Source organism: Desmodus rotundus, chromosome 1 (assembly GCF_022682495.2).
Source record: "Desmodus rotundus isolate HL8 chromosome 1, HLdesRot8A.1, whole genome shotgun sequence".
In the NCBI taxonomy this organism is placed as follows: Eukaryota; Metazoa; Chordata; class Mammalia; order Chiroptera; family Phyllostomidae; genus Desmodus; species Desmodus rotundus.
The window spans coordinates 100,914,457-100,940,681 of record NC_071387.1 but is presented as its reverse complement, the minus strand read 5'-3'; the positions used below and the strand labels follow the sequence as shown (position 1 = coordinate 100,940,681).

General features: G+C 47.8%; 1 protein-coding gene across 1 annotated transcript in view; it reads left to right on the top strand.

Annotated features, from left to right (window-relative positions):
- Positions 1–24,346, top strand: part of CREBBP (CREB binding protein) — a 135,173-nt gene extending 110,827 nt beyond the window's left edge. Inside the window, exons 24-31 of the mRNA XM_024553300.4 lie at positions 4,155–4,305; positions 4,658–4,804; positions 5,472–5,585; positions 6,675–6,840; positions 7,204–7,371; positions 17,087–17,248; positions 17,630–17,911; positions 19,526–24,346. Coding sequence (XP_024409068.1) covers positions 4,155–4,305; positions 4,658–4,804; positions 5,472–5,585; positions 6,675–6,840; positions 7,204–7,371; positions 17,087–17,248; positions 17,630–17,911; positions 19,526–21,664 — 3,329 coding nt within the window. The 3' untranslated portion in view covers positions 21,665–24,346. The remainder of the gene's footprint in view (positions 1–4,154; positions 4,306–4,657; positions 4,805–5,471; positions 5,586–6,674; positions 6,841–7,203; positions 7,372–17,086; positions 17,249–17,629; positions 17,912–19,525) is intronic.
- Positions 24,347–26,225: the final 1,879 nt, after the last annotated feature.

Sequence of the window (26,225 nt, the reverse complement as noted above, 5' to 3'; positions counted from 1 at the left end):
ACCTGAGGATTGGCCACCATCCACCCAGCACTGGTAGGAGCCTGGTCCGCACAAAGACTTGTTGGGAATATCACTGCTGCATTTAGAGTGGCTACTGGTGTCTCTTTATGATAGCAATCTGTTACTACTAAAAGTAACTTTTCATAGGTAGTTGGGATTTTTTTTAATAGATAACATTTTTTAAAAGTGTACAATATATAACCTTTGTCCACTTGCCTCTCACGTACTAGGGTCCACCTTCCACCACACTGTGTTCCCAGGCTGGCCTTTTGTTGAGTTAATGGGGAGCCCGAGTGGGAAAGCCACCTATAGCAGCACCTTAAAGTGCACCTGTCCAGTGTTCCCTGCAGTTCTCATTTTTCCAGCAAGACAGGTGACTGGCACACTGCTCAGCGTGTCTCCAACAAGAGTCAGGCCATCTGAGGTGCTGGGAGTAGGAGAGACATGATGGGATAGAGGGAGAGGTCACTCACTGGAAGCAAGGAGGAAGCTTCTCTGTAGGCTACCAAGTCATTGTCAATTCAAGTTCGAACACTATAGTTAATAAAGTCCACAGTTAATCCTGTAATTTAAACTCACTCTTGTAAAACATTTTTGAAATATTGAACTCATTATTGTAATATTTCTCTGTAGATTAGGGTTTCACAGCTGAGCCACTGTTGACATTTGGGACCAGATAATTCTATGTTACAGTGGCTGTCCTGTGCTTTGTAGAATTTTAGCAGCATCCCTGGCAGCACCCCACTAAGTATCAATAACCCCACCCCCACCCTCACCCTCGTGAGTGATGACCATCAGAAATGTCTCCAGACCTTGCCAGGTGTGTCCCCCGGGGCACAGTTGCTCCCAGGTGAGAACCCCTACTTCAGAGTGTCTATTCTGAGTGAGATTACTAAAGCAATCAGCAACTTTGAAACATTTGCCTAGGCCAGAGCTTCAGTGACCAAAGTGAATTGCCAGGAAAGCTAGGCCTCACTAGGAAAGTAGCTCCAACCAGAAGGCACGGGGCTGGTATTGCGAGGGGGTGTCACAAAGGAGCTCGAGAGCTGGCCTGTCTCGGACCCTACCCCAGTGTCCAGAGAATGGTGGAGAAAGATGTGTGGACCATTGGTAGATGAGCTTTAGGGTTTAAGATACAGAACACTTGTTTACAGAAAAGGACCTTAGAAATCTAATGTCACCCCTTATTTTTGGTTTGAATAGACTGCGAGAGTTTGTAGATCGCAATGGAAAAGTTGCCTCATTCATATTTGCACTGACTATTGGAAATGTCTTCCAGCTGCTAGTCAGTGAATGATAGTCACAACTGATCTTCCACCCAAAGCCACTTCCCTACCTTACACCACACACAACTCAGCTTCAGGTGGTTGAAGGGGAAAAGGAAACAACTGCGAATGCACTCAAGGTTGCAGTAAGAGTATTTTTATTGTGTTGGGTTATAAAAAGCCTTCCTTACAAAAAAAAAAAAAAAATAGAACCCAGAGTGAGAAAGCAGTAGGCTAAAGGATTCGATTTCATAGAGAAAAATAAAAGCTTCCTCGCCACCCATCTCACAGACAGAAATGTACATTGAATGCCCATGGTGGGATATACAATTTGTAATGTTCATGTTAGACTCAGGAATTTCATTTTTCACGGATCCCACAAAGATATTTGCACACAAATAGGCGGTACAAGGACGCTCTTCAGTGCAACATAGTGACAGGTGATGGGAAAGCAGGAACAAGTGACTGAATAAAAGGATGCGGCCATGCTGCAGGAAACTAGGAAGTGGTGTGAGAAGGAGGCAGAAGAGTGCACTGACTACAAGAGGTTGCAGCCGTGACTTCTGGGGGAGGAGCCAGTTATATGAATACTGTGGGACCTGAAATACACCTCTGTGTATGCATCACATGGATGAGAATCACCCTACTTTCACCCAGGAGAGCCTGCATCCCCAGTATCTGCATCTCTGAGCTTGTGCTGGCTGCTTCCCCCCGGTTTCACTGCACCTTCCTATGGGTCATACCCCTTCTCATGGGGGAACTGCTCTCCAGCCCTCTTTACATTTTCACAGTGTTCGGTTTGGTGCTCATAACAACATTGTTGTAAGTTGTCTTGTTTAAGTACCCGGTTTTTTAGTGCAGGTGACTTGGGTGGTTTGAAGAAAAAAGTAAAGACCTGATTTTAAAGGTCCTTCATTTGCTTTTTGAAAATTACAGTGTGTGGGGTCATATTTTTACAAGGGAAGGGCGATTCTTTCACTATGGTGGCCCTTCCTAGCTACATCCTCCCTTCTGGATTGGAAGCCACCTTGTAAGGGAATAAAATGTACTCAGCAGCAGCATGGAGGAGAATGGAGGAACACGGGCAAGAACATGAAACTTTCTTCAGGGGCTTCACAAAGAAGAGACGAGATGGCCTGTGGGTCCCTTACAGCTAATGCTGCATTTCTCAGGATAGCTGTCTCAGCCATGGCGTGTGCAGAATGTAAGGGGTCCAGAGTGTGACTGCACAGCTGTGTACAGGGTACATTTCATCAGTGTATGAAATAGGTCGCAAATCCACTGCCCCTATTTTTACAGCTTTCCAAGTTTTATTTTCCTGTGGGGTTTTTATTTCATTGCCATTGTATGTTTTTCTTTTAAAATCACTTTTCTTGAGGCACACCTTATCAAAAAAAAAATCCACCATTGATAGGTTTATTGCAGAAAATGGAATTTAGAAAGTCAGTCTAAATTTTCCATATATTCTTGACATCAGTAAGGAATCTTCTAAAATCCCAAATAGCTTTTTTAAAAAAAATTCTCATTAATGTTGTAACTATTTTAAAAAACCAATAAACATAAGGAAGAAAACATTGCCTTACCTGGTTGACTCAGTGGATTGAGCACCAGCCAACAAACTGAAAGGTCACTGGTTCGATTCCCAGTCAGGGCACGTTCCTAGGTTATAGGCCAGGTCCCCAGTTGGGGACGTGTGAGAGGCAACCACACATTGATGTTTCTCTCCCTTTCTTTTTCCCTCCCTACCCTTCTCTCTAAAAACAGAAAATATCTTTAAACTCCCACTATATATAAATAATCATTGGGAACCTTGTGCTGCTCTTACTACTAGTCATTTTTCCTCATGCACAAAGAGTTTTTTATGCTATGACTAATGTTTGGCCTCTGGGTAGCTTGCTGTATATCCCTTGTCACAGCGGCCATGCCTGGAGCACTCCCCGGGAGAGGGGTTATGGAGGAGAGGAGCCTACCCAGGAGCAGAGCAGGGCAGTTTCGGGTGCCGAGACAGTGTCAGTGCTTCTGCCATGATAGGAACACTCAGGGCTTAGTTGGCAGTGGGATGTCCTGTGTGCTATTTCTTGACTCTGCAGTGGGGTTTCTTCTCAAAGCTAGGCAAGAAGAGGAAAGCAGAGCACGGAACATGTGTGCACCAGCCCTGCCCTCCTCCAGGGAAAGCAATGGCAGGCTCCCCACTTCATTAGCGATCTGGCCTTGAGGCACAGCTGTGACTCTCAGCAGCCACGTGCAAGTACCCAGGACCAGATCTCTACCTCACCAAGGCCTGGGGCAGAAGGCTGGTGGGCACAGCGTGGCTTTCCTCATGCCTGCTCCCCTCCTTTACCCTGTAGCCCATTGTCTTTCAGATCCAGGTCCACCTTCCTGACTCCCCTGCCCCTTATGGTTTGAAAAGGGTGAAAATATCTTGCCCTGGCTAGTGTGGTTCAGTGGATTGAGTGCTGTTCTGCAAACTGAAAGGTCGCCATCTCGATTCCCAGTCCGGGCACATGCCCGGGCTGCAGGCCAGGTCCCCAGTTGGGGGCATGAGAGAGGCAACCTATCGATGTTTCTTACACATTGTTTCTCTTCCTCTCTCCCTCCCTTCCCCTCTCTCTAAAAATAAATAAATAAAAATAATTTTAAAAGGATAGAAATAATGTGGGCACTTGATGGCAATTTTCAGGGTATGAAGTGCCTGAGATTCCAGAGTACCCCTTTCCCTCATAAAATTCTCACCTCATAGTACAGACCAGATCCCTTCTGGATTTAGAGATCATTAATTCTTAAAATATATTAGACTACCCTAAAAGGAAAAAATAGATTCTGTGGCCTAAGTTGTCTCCTTCATAGCCCTTCCAAAGCCCTCTCACCTGCTTCTTCTAAACTTTCCAGGACTGCAGACCACACGATTGGGAAACCATTTGGAAGACCGAGTCAACAAGTTTTTACGGCGACAGAATCATCCAGAAGCTGGGGAGGTCTTTGTCCGAGTGGTGGCCAGCTCAGACAAGACTGTGGAGGTCAAGCCTGGGATGAAGTCACGGTTTGTGTGCATTGTGCCATTTTCTAAAACAGCACTGTTCTAGTGCTTGCCCCACCTAGTTAACAAAAAGCCCTGCTTTCTGGCAAGGGTTTTGGCATAACTTACCGGCTTTTCCGTGGTTAGGGTATAGCAAGCCCTTTTCTCTATCCCAGATTCATTAGAGGTGGTAAGTGAAACAGTGTCACAAAAAAGGGAATCATGGCTCCAAGCTGCCTGGGCTGCTGGGAAGGGTTCTGGGCTGGTAGTCAGAAGAGGTGACAGGCCTTGGTCTTTTCTGTCCTGAGTGGATTTAGAGCAGGAGATTTAGATTGTCAACAATGACATGTGCAATCATCAGATTATTTTATTTCAGGTTTGTGGACTCTGGGGAAATGTCTGAATCTTTCCCGTATCGAACCAAAGCTCTCTTTGCCTTTGAGGAAATTGACGGAGTAGATGTGTGCTTCTTCGGGATGCATGTCCAAGAGTATGGCTCTGATTGTCCCCCTCCAAACACAAGGTAGTCCTCTATCTCCTTTCAGGGGGTGTCATGCTGTGTTACAACAGACTCAGGCTCTGTGTGTCTGAGAGGACCTGTGTGTTTTAGAGCTTGGTTTAAATTAAATAATCCATGCTTGATTAACCAGAGTAGTTAATTTAGGTTCCCTCTAAGCCAGGGGAAAGTGAAGTGTTTTTATAACTGTTTCAAGCATGTTTTGTATTTTGAGTATTCATGGGTCCTGGTTCTGGTCTGGCTGTTGTCCCTATCTTACCTGGGCCAGGTATTCGCACAGACAATAGAGTAGGGGCCACTCCCATGAGCCTGGACATTTTCTGATGCATCTAGAAAAATGAAGTACCTCTGCAAGGAGTTCTTTCATGTTCATTCTAGAATCTGGGTGAGAGGGAATTGAAAATGGCTTTTCTTAGTTTGCCCTTATCTTTACGTGGTTCTCCATGGTGAGTAATGCTATTGCTTCTCAGTTCAGTGATGACATTGGACTCCATTTATTGACTGGCAAAGGCAGTTGCTCATGGGAGTGTTCTTATATCCTGTTTGTGGCCAGTGTAAATGCTGTCAAAACAAAATTTTTTTTGTAGCTTGTTTTTTTGGATGTTGTTTGCTTTCAAGTTTAGGGGATACCCTGAACTTCCGATTAATTTCTCTCCCCAACCCCACCCCCCAGGCGTGTATACATCTCTTATTTGGACAGTATTCACTTCTTCCGGCCCCGATGCCTTCGTACAGCCGTTTACCATGAGATCCTTATTGGATATTTAGAATATGTGAAGAAATTGGGGTAAGTTTCATTCAGATTATCCAGAACTAATAAAACCTCCATTTTTAATTTTTACTGTGTATTTATTTTGTGGAAGTATGAGAGTGTTTAAGTTTTATTTTAACATCGTTAGCTGGATTCCAAAGTCTCCAGAGCTCCTCCAGGTGCTCTCAGAGCTTCTCACCACAGTGCATGTGCTTTTCCTGCCTTCTGTGTTCTTTTCATTATTCTTCCATTCTGGTCTCTTTTTAAAAAAATTACTGGATCATTTTGTATGTATTATAAAATTCACCTATTTACAGTGTACATTTCACCAACTTTCAGTAACTTTATGGAGTGGTGTAGTTATCACCATAAATCAGTCTCAGAACATTGTCATCCCCCAGTAAGATACCTGTGCCTGTTTGCTGTTCATCCCTATTCCACATCTGCCCCCAGTTACCACTGATCTAGTTTCTGTCCCCATAAATGTGTCTGTTCTGGATATTTCATATGAATGGAATCCTATAAGATGTGGTCTCTTGCGTCTTCTTTCTCTAGCTCTGATCTCATGTTTTAGATCTTTCATATTACTTTCCCAAATTTGAAAATGTTAGAGGTATCTGACTTAAGTGTCCTAAACAGAATGAATGTTTTATTTTAATTTAAAACCTTAGAGGGAAATACTCAACTGCCTTTTCTGTGCGCAGAAGAAAGTAGTTAGGAAATTCATTGTGTTCCTGAGTAGAAGCCATTTGATATACCTGATGAATCTCTTGTCTTCCCAGGCTTTCTCCCGTGCTCCCAGGTTCCCTTGCAGCCTAGGCCCCTTCCCAACATGCTCACCCTGGGAAGGGAGCATCTTAGGGCTGACTTCCAGGCGTGCATTTGGGCACTTTAGAGACGTTTGGCCTTACCCACATATCCCCCTCTCTGAGCACACTGGTTTGGAACCCCTCTCAACATCTTACACGTTCTGCCACAAGCTTTGTGGTCATTTCTTTGCTTTCTCTTTTCTTTATAGTTATTTCTATCCTTGCCTTGCTCCCTGTTCCTCAGCTGTACTTCTTGAAGGCAGAGGGACAGTTTTGCTCAGCCCTTTAATCTGAATTGTGTATATGTGTCCTGCAGGTATGTGACAGGACACATCTGGGCCTGTCCCCCTAGTGAAGGAGATGACTACATCTTCCATTGCCACCCCCCTGATCAAAAAATCCCAAAACCGAAGCGCCTGCAGGAGTGGTACAAGAAGATGCTGGACAAGGCTTTTGCAGAGCGAATCATCCATGACTACAAGGTACCGGGTGCTGGCTGTAGGAGGGTGTGCAGTGGGTTTGTCACCACTGATTTCCCTACTTTTCGTGTGTCTTCCTTTCACACTCATGTTAGAATTGTATTCACTTATGGAGATTAGAAAGCAAAATAATCAAAGTAAAACATGCAGAATCATTTTACCTGAAGTCTGTCAAGATCTTTTAGTTGTCAGTTTGAAAGCCGTGCTGTTGTGTTGCCTGTTTAAATTATCTGATCTCGGCCATTGTGCACCATGGGAATACGCTGCACCAGCATCCTCTTTAGTGTCACAGCCCTGTACCACCCCCTCCTCAGGAGCTTTGCTTCGGTCCGCTTGTCTCACTGCTATGCTTTGTTCACTCTCCAGGACATTTTCAAACAAGCAACTGAAGACAGGCTCACCAGTGCCAAGGAACTGCCCTATTTTGAGGGTGACTTCTGGCCCAATGTGTTGGAGGAGAGCATTAAGGAGCTGGAACAAGAAGAAGAAGAGAGGAAGAAGGAAGAGAGCACTGCAGCCAGTGAGACGACGGAGGTAAAGCCCTGACATCCCCCCCACTGGACCCTTCTGGAAAGCCTGCTGTCCCAGATAAGTGTGTTGAAGACTGAATCCTGGCAGGCTGGAGAGAACTTGTGATGTTGAGTTCATAAGATGTGGCATTTTTTGTGGTAGATTTTTCACACATAACCTTACCTTGTCACTGTACACAGCAGGTCTGTGGCCTGGGAGCACAGCCCACACTGGTTATTGGGCAAGCTGGCATGTGGGCCCTGGAAACACATCACCTAATAGAAGAGGATGAGAAGTGCTTGCTCCATCATCACTGGGCAGAACAGATAAGGAGGGCTAAGACATGGAAAGAGGAGAGACATGGGCACCTGGCCAGGGAGCCCAGAACAGACAGAAACAGAGATGGATGCATCACACTCAGGAACCAGTCAGTTGATTTAAAAAATACAGCTCTGGCCAGTGTGGCTCATTTGGTTGTAGCATTGTCCTGTAAACTGAAAGGTCGTGGGTTCACTTCTGGGTCAGGGCACATACCTGGGTTGCAGATTTGACCCTGGTTGAAGCACATAAAAGAAGCAACCCATCAGTGTTTCTCTCCTTATCTCTCTCCCTCCTTTCCCTTCTAAGCATGTCCTCCAGTGAGGTTTTTTTTTAAAAAAAAGGACTTCACAACCCTGGCCAGTGTGGCTCAGTTGACTGGAGTGTTGCCCATAGCCAAATGGTTTGCGGTTTTGATTTCTGGTTCCCCTAATGGGGCACACATGGAAAGTAACCAATTAGTGATTCTCTCTGTCACATCACTCTTTCTCTCCCTTCATCTCTCCCTTCTTTTCTCTAAAAAGCAGTGAAAAAATGTCCTTGGGTGAGGGTAAAATAATAATAAAAAATAATAGTTCCAACCAAGATGCAGACATGGGTAGATACACTTCGCTTCCTCACACAACCAAAAGAAGGGTAACAACCAATTTAAAAACAAAAAACAAGCAGAACTAACAGAAAAGCGAACAGTATGGAAGATCGACAACCAAAAAGTTAAAGAAGAAACATTCATCCAGGCTGGTAGGAAGGGCAGAGAGGGACATGTGGCAAGGCAGTGGCTGGCGGACCAGATGAACCCACAGTTGTGTGTGAATAAACCAGGAAGAGAAACTGGGGAGAGAGACAGACTATGCAACCCAGGGTTTTAGTGTGGGGAAATAAAACCTCAAAACCTCTGACTATAAAAACTTGTGGGGGTTGAGGCAGTGGGAGAAACTCCCATTCTCACAGGAGAGTCCATTGGAGGGGCTGGGGGGGGGGGGGGCTGGTCCTAGAATGTACACAAGCCCTGCTAACCAGGTATCAGCACCAGGGCAGCTCCTGAAAGGGCACATTTCGCTTGTGAGAAGGTGGATAAGTGACTGAAAGCCAGATAAGAGCCGAGCAAGCGGAGTTGTTCCCTCCCTGACCCCTCTCTTACATACAGTGCTGTAGTGCAGTGATGTGGGTTGCCCCGTCCTGGTGAACACCTAAGGCTCCACCCCTTAGAAAATAACAGGTGCACCAAGACAAAGAAATATGCTTGAAATGAAAGATCAAAACTCTAGAAAAGGAACTAAGCTACAAGGAGATAGCCAACCTATCAGATGCAGAGTTCAAAACACTGGCAGTCAGGATGCTCACAGAAATGATTTGAGTATGGTCGCAAAATAGAGAAAAAAGTAAAGGCTTTGAAAAGTGAAAGAAAAATATACAGAGAACCAACAGTGGTGGGAAGGAAGCCAGAATTCAAATCAACAATTTGGAACAAAGGGTAGAAATAAATATGAAGAGCAAAATGAAGAAACAAGAATTTAAAAAACTGAGGAGAGGCTTAAGAATCTATGGGACAACTTAAAACATTCCAACATCTGAATTAGGAGTGACAGAAGAGGAAGAGTGAGAAATTGAAATTTTATTTGAAAAAGTAATGAGGGAAAACTTCCCCAGTCTGGTGAAGGAAATAGACATAGAAGTCCAGGAAGCTCAGAGAGTCCCAAAGAAGTTGGGCCCAAAGAGTAACACACCAAGACACATCTTAATTAAATGACTCCATGTTAAAGATACAGAGAGAATCTTAGAAGCAGCAAGAGAAAAGGACACAGTTACCTACAAAGGAGTTCCCATCAGACTGTCAGCTGATTTCTCTAAAGAGACCTTACAGGCAAGAAGGGCCTGGAAAGAAGTATTCCGAGGAACCAGGATGGCGGCGTAGGTAGGCACACTGCGCCTCCTTGCACAACCAGAACTGACGGAGAATCGAACGGCAAGGGGGACCGACACCAAGGAAATAGAAAATAAGCATTTGTCCAGACTGGTAGGAGGGGTGGAGACGGGCACTGGGGTGGAGAGGACTCGAGTGGCTGTGGCGGGACTGAGACTGGCGGAGTGTGGGACAAATGGCGCAGGCAGTCCGAGCACTAGCAGACCCTGCGGCCCCACATTTGCACAGATAAACCCAGAGGGCCGGGCTCAGAGTGGCAGAGAGTGGGGCAGACAGAGTGGCGGGTAGCACCCTGTGGCACCACATCCGCCCACAGATAAACCGGACGAACGGCGGGCATCGAAGCAGACCGAGCAACCCAGGGCTCCAGCTCGGGGAAATGAAGCCTCAAACCTCTGATTGAGAGCGCCCCTGGGGGTTGGGGTGGCAGCAGGAGAGACTCCCAGCCTCACAGGAGAGGTTGTTGGAGAGACCCACAGGGGCCTGGAGTGTGCACAGGCCCACTTACTCGGGAACAAGCACCAGAGTGGCCCAGTTTGATTGTGGGTATCGGAGTGAAGGATTGAAATCCAGAGGGGAGTGAGGTGGGCGCCATTGCTCCCACTCGGCCCCTCCCCCACATACAGCGTCACAGCGCAGCGACCAGCATTACCCCGCCCTGGTGAACACCTAAGGCTCCGCCCCTTAAAGTAACAGATGCACCAAGACAAACAAACAAACAAAAATGGCCCAAATGACAGAACACTTCAAAGCTCCAGAAAAAATACAACTAAGTGACGAAGACATAGCCAACCTATCGGATGCACAGTTCAAAGCACTGGTTATCAATATGCTCACAGACTTGGTTGAATCTGTTCGAAAAACAGATGAAAAAATGAAGCCTATGCTAAGAGAAACAAAGGAAAATGTACAGGGAACCAATAGTGATGAGAAGGAAACTGGGACTCAAATCAATGGTATGGACCAGAAGGAAGAAACAAACATCCAACCAGAAAAGAATGAAGAAACAAGAACTTGGAAAAATGAGGAGAGGCTTAGGAACCTCCAGGACACCTTGAAACGTTCCAACATCCGAATTATAGGGGTGCCAGAAGGAGAAGAGGAAGAACAAAAAATTGAAAACTTATTTGAACAAATAATGAAGGAGAATTTCCCCAGTCTGGCAAAGGAAATAGACTTCCGGGAAGTCCAGGAAGCTCAGAGAGTCCCAAAGAAGCTGGACCCAAGGAGGAACACACCAAGGCACATCATAATTACATTACCCAAGATTAAACGCAAGGACCTACATCCAAGATTACTGTATCCAGCAAAGCTATCATTTAGAATGGAAGGGAAGATAAAGTGCTTCTCAGATAAGGTCAAGTTAAAGAAGCTCATCATCACCAAGCCCTTATTATATGAAATGTTAAAGGGAGTTACCTAAGAAAAAGAAGATCAAAAATAGGAACAGTAAAAATGACAGCAAGCTCACAGTTATTAACGACCACACATAAAACAAAAATGAGTGCAAACTAGGCAAACAACTAGAACATGAGGGTTGTCAATAAGGGAGTGGGAGGGGGGGGGAAGGTGCAGAGAATAAGTAGCATAGATGATAGGTGGAAAATAGACAGGGGGAGGGTAAAAATAGTGTAGGAAATGTAGAAGCCAAAGGACTTATAAGTATGACCCATGGACATGAACTATGGGGCGGGGATGGAGGGAGGGGGGTGGGCAGGATAGAGTGGAGGGGGGGGGTAATGGGACAACTGTAATAGTATAATCAATAAATATATTTTTAAAAAGTATAGCATAGGGAATAAAATCAATAATAGTATTAAAAAAAAAAAAGTAGTAGTATTCCAAGTCATGAAAGTCAAGAACCTACATCCAAGATTACTGTATCCAGCAAAGGTATCATTTAGAATGGAAGGGCAGATAAAGTGCTTCCCAGACAAGGTCAGGTTGAAGGAGTTCGTCATCACCAAACCCTATTATATGAAATGTTAGAGGGACGTATTTAAGAAAAACAATATCAAAACTATGAACAGTAAAATCACAACAAACACAATTATCAACAACTGAACCTAAAAAAAATAAAAACAAACTAAGCAAACTAGAACAGGAACAGAATCACAGAAATGGAGATCACATGGAGGGTTATCAGCTGGGAGTGGGGGCGGGAATGGGAGGAAGGGTACAGGGAATAAGAAGCACAATTGGTAGGTACAAACAGACAGGAGGAGGTTAAGAATAGTATAGGAAATGGAGAAGCCAAAGAACTTGTATGTACGACCAATGGGCATGAACTAAGGAGGGGAGGGAATGTTGGTGGGAATGGGATACCAGGCAGGAGAGCGATGAAGGGGACAGAAAAATGGGGCAACTATAATAGCATAATCAATAAAATATACTCAAAAATAATAAAAATAAAGGAGCCCTGGCTGGTGGTGGCTCAGTGGATTGAGCACCTGACTGCAGAATGAAAGGTCACCAGTTCGATTCCCGAACTGGTTAGGACACATGCCTGGGTTGTAGGCCAGGTACCCCTTTGGGGACATGCAGCAGACAACTGGTCTATGTTTCTCCTTTTTCTTCTTCTTTATCCCTCTCTAAAAAATGATAATAATTAGTAAATAAAATCTTTTTAAAAAATCATATTAAAAGAGTACTTTACAAACTAAACACACCTGCAACTTCTGTAGTATCTGCACTCATGCACTTACCCCAAGTCCTTGCTGTATGCAGGAATGGGCCTGAGCAGTATAGTGAGAACAAAGGAAAATACCATCCCTGCCCTTAGGGGTGTATGTTCTAGTAGAAGAAACAAGAAAAACACATGTCCAGCACACTTTGAGAGAGTGTAGAGTCTTTGGAGAAAGAAAAAGCACAGGGAGATGGGGCCACTTCAGGGTGGGGCGGGGGGCTCCTTTCTGGGGCAGAGGCATCTGAGCAGAGACTGACCTGGTAAGAAGGAACCCAGAGGATGAAGGAGAGAAGGAGCTTCCAGAAGGAGGAGCAACATAGGTGTCTGAGTTCTGAGCGAGTGTGCCGTGTTGCAGGGTGTCCCATAAGACATAGTTTGGGTCATAGCTGTAGCTATAGACACCATGAGAAATTTGCAATGAATTTTGAGATTAGTAACCCCAGAATTTGGAGTGGACCTTTGTGGCAGGTAAGGAGAACCCTGGGTCAAGACTGCCTGCTATGTCTTTTGCTACAGAAGAGGGAGAGCATATTTGGGGGAAGAGGTCAGAATTGGCTGCAGCGGTGTTGATGTTAAGGTGCTTGTTGATATTCTAGAGGAGCTGTGAAAGCCTGCAGCCCTCACAGGTATGCCCAAGGGGTGGGGTGGGATTGGCATTCAAAGCCAGGGGTTTAGAACGACTCGCTCAGTGTCTGCACTGTGCCAGGCAAGTGTGCTTCACCAAGAGGTCTCCTCAGCCAATCTCCAAAGGGTGGGCTAGATTTTAGCAGAAATTCAGTTTTGGTTTTTTTCATTTATTTATTTTTAGAGCGAGGGGAAGGGAAAGAGAAAGAGAGGGAGAGAAATATCAATGTGTAGTTGCCTCTGGCATGTCCCTCACTGGAGACCTGGCCCGCAACTCAGGCATGTGCCTTGACTGGGAATGGGACTGGTGACCCTTTAGTGCGCAGGCCCGTGCCCAATCCACTGAGCCACACCAGCCAGGGCAGAAATTTAGTTTTATTGGGAGAGAGATCAGAGCCGGCCTGTGAATCCCAAGGTCCCTGTGTGTGTCTGCCAATGCCAGAAATGTTTGGATGGGAGGTGGCCTGAATCAGAATGTGCATCCAGGGGGTGGAAGACAGTGGCCAGGCTATAGCAGGGAGAGAAGAGTCTGTGCCGACGATGGCGACTCCATAGAAAGGGACTCGGCAGGCAGGGTTGGGGGCGATTCAGGCCCCAGCCATAAGTCCTACACAAGGATGACGTGTCTGCCTCTGGCCTGGTGGGGAGGAGGCACTTTCTGGGAGATGGAAATAGACAAGGGCTGACTCTCTCTGCTGACCATGGATTTGCATGTGGTGGAGAGAGCAGGACATGGAGACGAAGGACAGAGGCACTGTAGTGTGTCCAGTTCACATAACTAAGCATTCCTTTAGTTACGCACAGCACTTCAGTTGAAAGTTGCTTTGCTGTTAAAAGTGGTCTTCAACGAGAGAAATGAGGAAATGCTTTGCTATAATGGGAAAGAAACAGGATGCAGCCTCAATTCCTATGTAACAACTAGAACAGGAACAATGGCACAAAGGGAGAACTTTGTGGAGAAAAGCACACAACTTAAATGTGTATACGTGCTGTTGCTTTGGTGACAAAAAATTATTTACCTGTGTTTTAAAAACTGTGTTTTTAAAACTGTAACTTAAAATATAGGCTTTATATTTTAGAATAAAGGCTTATAGAAAACTTGAGCAGATGGTACAGAATTACATACATTCCAGAACCAGTTTCTCCTGATGACACCTTAAATTGGTGTGCTGCATTCGTACAGTTGCTGAACCAGTATTTGTGCATCATCATTAACCAGAGTCTGAAGCTCATTCAGTGTCCTTAGTTTTTACCAGTGTCCTTTTCTTTTTTAAATATATTTTATTGATCATGCTATGACAGTTGTCCCATTTCCCCCCTTTAGTCCCCTCCACCCTGCACACCCCCTCTCACCCACATTCCCTCTGCCCCCTTTAGTTCATGTCCATGGGTCGTACATACAAGTTCTTTGGCTTCTCCATTTCCTATACTGTTTTTAACCTCCCCCTATTTTCTACCTACTATTTATGCTACTTATTCTCTGTACCTTTCCCCCCAAATCCCCCTCCCACTTCCCCACTGATAACCCTCCATGTGATCTCATTTCTATGATTCTGTTGCTATTCTAGTTGTTTGCTTAGTTTGGGTTTTTTTAAGGTTCAGTTAATAGCTGTGAGTTTGTTAGTTTACTGTTCATATTTTTGATCTTCTATTTCTTAGCTAAGTCTCTTTAACATTTCATATAATCAGGGCTTGGTGATGATGAACTCCTTTAACCTGACCTTATCTGGGAAGCACTTTATCTGCCCTTCCATTCTAAATGATAGCTTTGCTGGATAGAGTAATCTTGGATGTAGATTCTTACCTTTCATGACTTTGAATACTTCTTTCCAGCTCTTTCTTGCCTGCAAGGTTTCTTTTGAGAGAAATCAGCTGATAGTCTGATGGGAACTGCTTTGTAGGTAACTGTCTCCTTTTCGCTTGCTGCTTTTAAGATTCTCTCCTTGTCTTTAATCTTGGGTAATATAATTAATATGTGTCTTGGTGGGTGCTTCCTTGGGCCCAACTTCTTTGGGACTCCCTGAGCTTCCTGGACTTCTGAAAGTCTATTTCCTTTCCCAGGTTGGGGAAGTTCTTCATTATTTTTTCAAGTAAGTTTTCCATTTCTTGCTCTTCCTCTTCTCCTTCTGGCACCCCTATGATTCGGATGTTGGAACGTTTTAAGTTGTCCCATAGATTCCTAAGCCTCTCCTCAGTTTTTTGAGTTCATGTTTCTTTATTCTGTTCTGGTTGAATGTTTCTTCCTTTTGGTCCACGCTGTTGATTTGAGTCCCGGTGTCCTTCCCATCACTGTTGGTGCCCTGTACATTTTTCCTTATTTCACTTTTCATAGCCTTCATTTTTTCCTCAGATTTACCACCATACTCAACCATTTCTGTGAGCTTCCTTATTACCAGTGTTTTGAACTGTGCATCTGATAGGTTGGCTATCTTTTTGTTGCTTGGTTGTATTTTTTCTGGAGCTTTGATCTATTCTTTCATTTGGGCCATTTCTTTTTTTTGTGTTGGTGGACCTGTTATGTAGTAATGGGCGGAGCCTTAGGTTTTCACTGGGGCGGGGCAACCTACGTAGCTGTGTTGTGATGCTGTATGCAGGGGAGGGGTCTGAGGGAACAGTGCAGCTTGCTCCGCTCTCTGCCAGTTTTCAGTCACTTCCCCTGCTACCCACAATCAAATTGGGCCCTTCTGGTGCTGATTCCCAGATGGGTGGGTTTGTGTACATTCTAGAACCCTGTGGGTCTCTCCTGTGAGGCTGGAAGTTTATCCCGCCACCTCAACCCTCATAGGTGTTTATAGTCAGAGGTTTTGAGGCTTTATTTCCCCCTGCTGGGGCCCTGGGTTGTGCAGTCTGTCTCACTCCCCAGTTGTTCCTCTCAGTTTATCTGCACACGAATGTGGGACTGCCGGGTCTGCCAGCCACCACATCACCTAGGCCACCAGCCACTGCTTTGCCGTGAGTCCTCTCCTCTAGGCTGCCAGTCTCTGCCCCTCCTACCAGTCTGGATGAATGTTTCTTCTTTAACTCCTTGGTTTTAGGACTTCCATGCAGTTTGCTTTTCTGTCAGTTCTGGTTGTTTTTTGTTTTTAAATTTGTTGTTGTCCTTTTGCTTGTACAAGGAGGCAATGTGTCTACCTATGCTTCCATCTTGGCCAGAAGTCTTATCGGTCATTTTCTGATCTGGGTCCGCATAACAGTCAGTTGTCAAGACTCCTTGGGCCCCTCTGGCTCCTTCTCAGATGTGCCTTGGTGGTGGTGGTGGTGGAGTGCAACTGACCTTCCCCAAGAGTAGCACTCCTTTTCGCACCCAGAGAGAGAATATCTCTCTCTCCCCCTCTCCACCTTCCCCCTTCTCTCCCTCTTTTCCTCTCTCTTCCTTTCTGTCCTCTCTTTCCCTTGCCTTGTTATAAATGAAGTTCTTTGGGCCAGACCAAGTGAACATTCCCACCTTGAAACCTAAATAAGAGCTTGAGTTCTTTCCAGAGTAGGAAAGTTTTAACTAAGCAGCAGAACCCCTCAAACTTAAGCCATTTGCCATACTGATGGTGGGTTTCAGGCTTGAGTATGCCTGGGCAATGGGAACAGGGTCAGGGAGGTGTCCTGCCCTCGTGTGGCCTTGCTTGTACCTGGATGGGCCACTTTCAAGTTCTTCCTCCTAACCATGCAGTCACTTCTTTGTTAGCACCTTTCCCATGTCTCCCACACATGGTGGGTGTTTGGAGCCTTTGTGAGGCATAGAATGAGCCACTGAACGTGCAGGATATACTGTGGAGCTGCAGGTGTCCATCCATCCAGTGGAATGATGTGGAACAGTGAGAAATTACTTCCTCTCCCTCCGTTGTTAGATTCTAAACTAGCATCCCAGGTGTATCCTTCCTTCAAGAAGTATATGATCTGTGTCCCTTGTGGCTCAGGCAACACTTGCTCTATTATTATGTATCACCGCTGTGCCCACTGAGTTTCAGCTGAGTACATAGGCCTTGCCTCCATCCTCATCACCTTTCCTCCATCAGTTACCTCTGAAGGCAGCAGTGTGTTTACAGCCCATGCAGGTAGGGGTCTGCCCAGTGGTCTCCAGCCTTAGGCTGGGCTTCCTGCAGTCCCCAGGGCCAATAGCTGGGAGTCCCAGCTGGATACTGGGTCCAGAGGAGGAGGCTGGGCTTGTCTGACACCTTTGCATGTTGTTGCAGGGCAGCCAAGGTGACAGCAAGAATGCCAAGAAAAAGAATAATAAGAAAACCAACAAGAATAAAAGCAGCATCAGCCGGGCCAACAAAAAGAAGCCCAGTATGCCCAACGTGTCCAATGACTTGTCCCAGAAGCTCTATGCCACCATGGAGAAGCACAAAGAGGTGAGAGGCAGGGCAGGCCACAGAGCCTGGCATTTGTGCCCCTGTAGGCCAAGGTAAAGGAGGGGGGTTTACTGAGAAACCACACCCTGCCACTGGCCAAGAGGAGGATAAAAGCATGGTGGCACTCTTCCTGGTGCTTTCCGCTGTGCTGTGCGGCATAGGACCAGCCCCTAGAAGGCAGAGCTGGCTGGTTGGGTAACACCACACATTACCAAGTCAGTTCATCCCCAGGGAGTGGGCCTTTGACACACCTGGGGCAGCAGGTGTCAGGCTCAGCACAGTCTCAGTTTTTCAGGCTAGGGTATCCCTGGTTCCTCCAGGGCCAGACCTCCTCAGCACCACTCTCTGTGGGCTGACATCCTCCTGCTGTTCTTCTTGCAGGTCTTCTTTGTGATCCACCTCCATGCCGGGCCTGTCATCAACACACTGCCCCCTATTGTTGACCCTGACCCCCTGCTCAGCTGCGACCTCATGGACGGACGTGATGCCTTCCTCACCCTCGCCAGGGACAAGCACTGGGAGTTCTCCTCCCTGAGGCGGTCCAAGTGGTCCACGCTGTGCATGCTGGTGGAATTGCATACCCAGGGCCAAGACCGTTTTGTCTATACCTGCAACGAGTGCAAGCACCATGTGGAGACACGCTGGCACTGCACTGTGTGCGAGGTAGGCCCCTCCCTCCCTCCCTGTGTCTGCGTTCTGACGGAACTTCTGGCAGAGCTATGTGGTCCACCAGTCTGGGGCACCCTTGGCTCCTTCCCAGTCCACTTTGGTCTATGCATTCACATTTTAGCTTGAACTGTTAGACAGTTGGCGTTTCCTGGTGGTGGGGGAGAATGGCCTGGTCCTCTCAGGGACCTGTTGGTTGTAAGATTGTTATTTTAGAGTTCACAAATAAGAGGATCTAACTCTTAGGGGATAGGTTCCTGCTATGTGCCCACACTAGGCTCAACAGCAGACATTCAAAGTAAGAAGAAGCCAGTCTCTCTTCCCAGAGTGTGGTCTGGTCCTGACGAAACGGGCAGTGGGCCATCGACGTGTGTCCAGGGCACACTTGGCCCCTCGGCAGGACAGGCGGGTCTTCCTGGGAGTCAACACGTACCGACTCATCCAGGAGAGCATCAGAGGCTCTTGTTATTTTATTCCCTGTGTGTCATTAACCCCAGCTCTGTGTCAGGCACACCCACAGGCCTCGTGATGCCACAGCAGGAGTGTGGAGAGAGCAGGAGAGGCGCTGGCAGTGCTGCAATCCCACCAGAACTCTGCCTGGTTCCCCTTCCCTGTTGTCAGCCCGGGTCCCTATGGTTGGAGGTCTGGTGGTCCTTCTCCCTTGTCCTGGTTGGGACTTTCTGGCCTTACATGGGATTCCTCCCTGTAAGGTCTTGGCCCTTGTGTGAAGGGGTGGAGTCTGTCACTTGCATAGATGGGTCCCTCACCTAGGGTGAGTCAGGCTATTGTGGGCCCTCCACCACCCCTTGCAGACAGTCACAGACTTTCACCCAGTCCTTGCCTTTCCTGCCAGTGTGGGCGGCCAGGGTGGTCCCTACAGTCATGGGCCCCACAGGAGTTTCTCGTGATCTCTGAGGGGGAAAGCAGGGCCTTTGTAATGCCCTCATCTTATATTTTCTTCTTTCTTCAGCCTCCTCTTGTTTTCCCTCTCATTTCCTACTGCTGGGACATTCATGTCCGTTCTGTGAAAAGGTTATCAGTCCTGGCCATAGGGCTCCATTCTCCGCTCTCGCACCTGTTGTCTCTCGATCTCCAGATGTAGGTAGCTTTTACAAACCTGGGGAAGGGGCATTTTGTCAGAGTGGTTTGAACGCAGGGCCTTCCTCCTGGTGAAGGCCTTTCAGCCCCAGTAGCAGCCCTGAAGAGTGGAGGGCCAGTCTCTCGGAACTCAGGTGTGTGGTGCTTTAGATGCTCACATGGTGCTTGGGAGGAAATGGGCACCGCAGTAGACATTCCTTCACTGCCAGGCTTCCCACACCAGGCATCAGGGTGGGGTGGCTGTGCGCCATTCCCTGGGTGCAGAGGAAGGAAGGAAAGGGGGACCCGTGTCGAGCCTGTGCACCTGCTCACACAGTGTTAGATAGTAGGCTGGGAAGGGCCGGGAGTCCCCTGGAAGAGGACTGGGTGAGAGCGAGTAGATGGATCATGTGGTCTTTGGAGCCTTCTGCGCTGTGGAGGAGTTCCTAGAAGTGAAGGTTCCAGGGGGTGGCCATAATGTGTGGTCACTTGGCTGCGTGCTGATGCTGGCCTGTCCCCTTTCCTTATCCACAGGACTATGACCTTTGTATCAACTGCTACAACACAAAGAGCCACACCCACAAGATGGTGAAGTGGGGACTGGGCCTAGACGACGAGGGTGGCAGCCAGGGTGAGCCGCAGTCCAAGAGCCCGCAGGAGTCACGGCGCCTGAGCATCCAGCGCTGTATCCAGTCCCTGGTGCACGCCTGCCAGTGCCGCAACGCCAACTGCTCGCTGCCATCCTGCCAGAAGATGAAGCGGGTTGTGCAGCACACCAAGGGCTGTAAGCGCAAGACCAATGGAGGCTGCCCAGTGTGCAAGCAGCTCATTGCCCTTTGCTGCTACCATGCCAAACACTGCCAAGAAAACAAATGCCCCGTGCCCTTCTGCCTCAACATCAAACACAAGCTCCGTCAGCAGCAGATCCAGCACCGCCTGCAGCAAGCACAGCTCATGCGCCGGCGGATGGCCACCATGAACACCCGCAACGTGCCTCAGCAGAGTCTGCCTTCCCCTACCTCAGCGCCACCTGGGACCCCCACTCAGCAGCCCAGCACACCCCAGACACCACAGCCCCCCACCCAGCCTCAGCCCTCGCCTGTGAGCATGTCACCAGCCGGCTTCTCCAGTGTAGCTCGAACTCAGCCTCCTACCACAGTGTCCACTGGGAAGCCCACCAACCAAGTGCCGGCTCCACCGCCCCCCGCCCAGCCCCCTCCTGCAGCGGTAGAGGCGGCCCGGCAGATTGAACGTGAGGCCCAGCAGCAGCAGCACCTGTACCGGGTGAACATCAACAACGGCATGCCCCCAGGGCGCACAGGCATGGTGACCCCAGTGAGCCAGATGGCCCCTGTGGGCCTGAACGTGCCCCGACCCAACCAGGTCAGTGGGCCTGTCATGCCAAATCTGCCTCCTGGGCAGTGGCAGCAGGCACCCATCCCCCAGCAGCAGCCGATGCCGGGCATGCCCAGGCCTGTGATGTCCATGCAGGCCCAACCAGCTGTGGCTGGACCTCGGATGCCCAGTGTGCAGCCACCCCGGAGCATCTCGCCTGGCGCCCTGCAGGACCTGCTGAGGACCCTGAAGTCTCCCAGCTCCCCGCAGCAGCAACAGCAGGTGCTCAACATCCTCAAGTCAAACCCTCAGCTGATGGCAGCTTTCATCAAACAGCGCACAGCCAAGTATGTGGCCAGTCAGCCCGGCCTGCAGCCCCAGCCTGGCCTCCAGGCCCAGCCTGGCCTGCAGCCTCAGCCCAGTCTACACCAGCAGCCCAGCCTGCAGAATCTGAACACCATGCAAGCCGGTGGGCCACGGCCCGGTGTGCCTCCACAGCAACAAGCAATGGGAGGCCTGAATCCCCAGGGCCAGGCACTGAACATCATGAACCCGGGGCACAACCCCAGCATGGCGAGCATGAACCCGCAGTACAGAGAGATGCTGCGGAGGCAGCTATTGCAGCAGCAGCAACAGCAGCAGCAGCAGCAGCAACAGCAGGGTAGCGCTGGCATGGCCGCAGGCATGGCAGGACACGGCCAGTTCCAGCAGCCTCAAGGACCTGGAGGTTACCCCCCAGCCATGCAGCAGCAGCGGATGCAGCAGCACCTACCCATGCAGGGCAGCTCCATGGGTCAGATGGCAGCTCAGATGGGACAGCTTGGCCAGATGGGGCAGCCTGGGCTGGGCACAGACAGCTCCCCCAACATCCAGCAGGCCCTGCAGCAGCGGATTCTGCAGCAGCAGCAGATGAAGCAGCAGATTGGGTCCCCAGGCCAGCCAAACCCTATGAGCCCCCAGCAGCACATGCTCTCAGGACAGCCACAGGCCTCGCACCTCCCTGGCCAGCAGATGGCCACGTCCCTTAGTAGCCAGGTGCGGTCTCCGGCCCCTGTCCAGTCTCCACGGCCCCAGTCCCAGCCTCCACATTCCAGCCCATCACCACGGATACAGCCCCAGCCTTCACCACATCACGTCTCGCCCCAGACTGGTTCCCCCCACCCAGGACTTGCAGTCACCATGGCCAGCTCCATAGATCAGGGACATTTGGGGAACCCCGAACAGAGTGCAATGCTACCACAGCTGAATACCCCCAACAGGAGTGCATTGTCCAGTGAGCTGTCCCTGGTCGGTGACACCACCGGAGACACCCTAGAAAAGTTTGTGGAGGGTTTGTAGCATTGTGAGAGCATCATTTTTTTTCCTTTCATGTTCTTGGACCTTTTGTACTGAAATCCAAGCATCTAGGCTCTTTTTATTCCTAGATGGAACTGCTACTTCCAAGCCATGGAAGGGTAGATTGCTGTTTAAAGAAACAATACAAAGAATATATTTTTTTGTTAAAAACCAGTTGATTTAAATATCTGGTGTTTCTCTCTCTCTCTCTCTCTCTCTCTCTCTCTCTCTCTCTCTCTCTCTCTCTCTCTCTTTATTTTATTTTATTTTATTTTTGTTTTGGGGGGTGGGGGGTTTTGTTTGGATTTTTTTGTCATTGCTGGTGACTCATGCCTTTTTTTAACGGGAAAAACAAGTTCATTATATTCATATTTTTTATTTGTATTTTCAAGACTTTAAACATTTATGTTTAAAAGTGAGAAGAAAAATAATATTCAGAAACTGATTCCTGAAATAATGCAAGCTTATAATGTATCCCAACAACTTTCTGACGTTGCGGGAAGATTTTTTCTATTGTGAACTCTGTGGGCGTTCTCCAAGTATTACCCCTGGACGGTAATGGGAATGGGCTCCTGTGTGCACACACGTACACCCCCCACACACCTATACATACTGGCTTAAGCCAAACTCTTGTCTTGCAGATGTAGAAATTGTTGCTTTGTTTCTCTGATAAAACTGGTTTTAGACAAAAAATAGGGATGATCACTCTCTTAGACCATGCTAATGTTAATAGAGAAGAGCATTCTTTTCTTTCTTCTATGTGAAACTTGAAATGAGGAAAAGCAATTCTAGTGTAAATCATGCAAGTGCTATAATTACTATAAATAAGAAAATTCAAGAAGATTCAATCACTGTATAGAATGGTAAAGTACCAATTCATTTCTTATATCATATTGTTAAATAAACTGTGTGCAACAGACAAAAAGGGTGGTCCTTCTTGAATTCATGTATATGGTATTAACACTTAGTGTTCGGGTTTTTTGTTATGAAAATGCTGTTTTCAACATTGTATTTGGACTATGCATGTGTTTTTTCCCCCATTGTATATAAAGTACTGCTTAAAATTGATATAAATTACTGAAGTTTTTAACATGTATTCTGTTCTTTAAGATCCCTGTAAGAATGTTTAAGGTTTTTATTTATTTATATATATTTTTGGAGTCTGTTCTTTGTAAGACATGGTTCTGGTTGTTTGCTCGTAGAGGAGAGGCAGTGGCCAAAGTCATAGTCGTCACACAGGTGGCGACCAGGCTTAGCCAAGACATGGAAGGGTCTCTTCCCAGTAACTGCGGTGGTCAGCCCAGTGATGGCTGCACACATTCGATGCTCACCGGGGAACTTCACCCACAAAGTTAGGAACACAGATGGATCAGAAAATGTACTTTGCCTCTTCTCCACTGCCCCTGTCTCAGCCACCCCACCCCAAGCAATCAGAGTAGGGAGGGTTCCAGTACTTGTTTTCAGCCTCCCCACCCCCACTCCTTCCTATGTAACAATTCCAAAATTAGTGCAAAGGGTGCTCCAGGGACTGGAGGTGGTTCCTGGCTTCCCTCTGAAATTCTTTGTTCAGTAGAGGAGATGCTGCCATACAGTATGTCTTGCCATGGCCTCCAACTCTGGGCTGGAGAGAAGGAACTTTGGCCATTCATTCCCCACCCTCTAGAAACAGCAAAGTGCTGCCTTGGAGGCTGCTGAGGGGAAACGACTGTGGAGCCGTGGTCACCAGCCCTGCCATGGTAAGACTAGGCCTGTGGCTTCCAGGGACGCTTGCACCTAGTCCCACCCCTCCCCTCTGCATCCACGCTCAGGTGCCCTTCCTGGAGGAGTCACACTCGGGTTCTTAAAGGTAAAAATCACATCTGAGAGCAGGACCACTGCCAGGACAGCTGAAGCTAGTCCTCAAGACCATGCCGCCTCCCAGAGCACTGGTTAGCAGAGTTCTCTCTCTCATCCCTTGTACCCCAACTAGAGAGTGGTCTGGATCAGGAGTGGTGTTAAATCTAGAAATCATGGCCCAAATAGCTTCCTCTTTGGCCCAGTATTTACAGAAATATTTTCAGAACACTTGATTCAGCAATCTAAAGTGAGGAAACTTTCTAAGAAATTTGTTTTAGCACCAAGCTTACTTAGAATCTTACAGATTAAGCCAGGTAAGAATAAGACTGTCTAGCACCCCTAAACATCCCCCATCTATCTACACCCTTTCCAAAAGGGAAAGCAAGGACTTGACCCTCCAGTGGCTGTCTTAGCCATCCCTGCTCAGCAGCTTGCTCACTTCTCACACCCTCCTCCTCCCCTGATTGGAAAGCCCTGACCCAATGTTCAGACAAGAAGGGGTGAGCTCTCAGGGGCCCTGGAGGATCAGGTCCAGGCCCAAAGTCCAGATGTGCAGCCCTGTAACAGTGGGAGGCATCTTTTTCAGGTGATCCTGGAATCCGAAACTGTACTGACCTCAACTTGGACTCCATGTCCCTGCAATCCAGATGCCAAAGGATGCGGCTGAGGGTGTGGTGTGTGGGTGCCCATCCTGCACTTGGTGGATGGAAGTTTCTGGAAAAGCTGGAAAGCCTGGATGTTGTGTCTCAATGCTGTGTACTTAGGAGGAGAAGACAAAAGTCATATATTTGTGATCAAAAGAGGAAACTTGAAATGTGCTGGTGTTTATAATAAAAGCTGGTAAAACTGCTTGGATTCAAAGATGGTTCCAGTCGGCTAACGACCCTTAGAGTTAGTTTAGCAGCTAGTCAGCGTAAGACTGAAAAGGCTTTGCTGAGTTTGTCTAGTGCGTGTGTTTGATGATTTTTTGAGGGCTTGGCGTGTTAAAAGCAGGAATTGAATGCAACCTCTGGGGAACCTGAGGTGGAGAGGCTTCTGTGTCTGAGATCTCAAGCTGAAGACACAACTTTCTTCTTTTGATTATTATAAAATGAAACCAATTTTATTTAGGCCAAAAGAGCTTTAAGCACTACATGGGAAAATGGGCTACTCTGAAGAAATTAGAAAGTCCCCTAATGAAGGAATTGAGCTCTAGTAGGTAGCCCTTGTGCCAGCAGGAAATCCTTCGCCCAGCAACGGTGCTGGGAAGTAAACACCAGCCGTGCCCTGCAGCAAACAGATGTGCAGGAGCATGTAGGAAGGGGACAAAGCCCACCTGGGGCTGTAAACCACATTATACCTTCCCAAAATGTCCCATGTTCATTCCATGCGTGACTCGAGTACATTTATTGTGCAGAGTGAAGAGCAGGGGAGGGGTACTTATATTGGAGGAAGTGTAGCACCCAGGCTAACAGGCAAGACCAAGGAACTTTGGATAAGTAGGTGAGGCAAACGGTGTTTTCAATGTCTCACACCTCTCTAGAGGATTTACTGGTATTTATTGGCCGTGACATCACTGGAATTACTTAACTGAAAAATTCGAAGGGTGCTGACAGAACACCTTGGATAAGGAAATGGTGCAGATACGGTTGAGGGGATTCGGAGGAGATGGGCAAAAGATCTGACCACAGGAAGCATGGGCTTCTGTGCAGTATTGAGGATCAGTACGGACAGTTGGTAACAGCACCAGGGCCTCGGCCTTAAGTGAACTCGCCAATCTCTGCTTTCTGTCCGAATAGAAGATAATTATGTGGGGTAACAAGTGCTGTGTTTTCTTTTTGGGGGGGATTAGAGGGGGAGGGAGGAAGTGAGAAAGAAACATCAGTGTGTGAGAGAAGCATCATTGGGTTGTCTCCTGCACGTGCCCCAGGTGGGGACTGAACCTGCAACCCAGGCACATGAAACGCGTGCCTGGTCGCCAGTACAACTGGCGACCCTTCGCCTTGGCAGGGAGATTGCCCAACCAGCTGAGCCACAAGTGCTCTTTAAATGCATTGTCAACTCCTTTGCCCTGGCCATGACGTAGGAGAATGGAGGCAGTAACTTGCCCGAGTTCATGGGCAGCAAGGGCAGACATGGGCCCCAGCCATATTCCTGTGCCCGAAAGTAGTTTTTCTTTCCAGCCTTGAAAACTGCCCTACGTGCCTGCCTGCCTGCCTCCCTTCCTTATTCCACAGATTGACCTTGAACCCGCTTTGGGGATACCTTGGGGGAAATGGGAACAGCATAATACATTGTAACCCCTCAAAAATCACAGGCAGTAAATGGTAACTAAGTCCTTACAAAGGACGACGTGGGACTCAGTCTTCCTGTGTCTGGTGCTCGCTGGTTCACTGGCATCGCAGAAAAAGAAATGGCTGTCAGTGCTGGTCAGCCCTAGTGCCCACAGCTTTAAACTCCCAGTGTGGGTGACAAACCCACCTCCCACCCGACATGGAGAGGGCTAAGTGACCAAAACGGGCTATGTCATCTGATCCTGGGTGCCCAGGGCTCTGTATATAGGCAAATCAATGAAGTTCAAACTAAAGGATCCTCAACGAAGGTAGTGATGTTTAGAGCATTCCAAGTGAGGGTGAGGACCCTGTGTCCACAGGTCCTTAAGGAATATGTCCAGAGAGGACATTCTTGGAAGGGACTGAGGGGTGTGCCCAGGCTCCCTGTGCCAGCACCCTTGTCCTCTTTGACACCA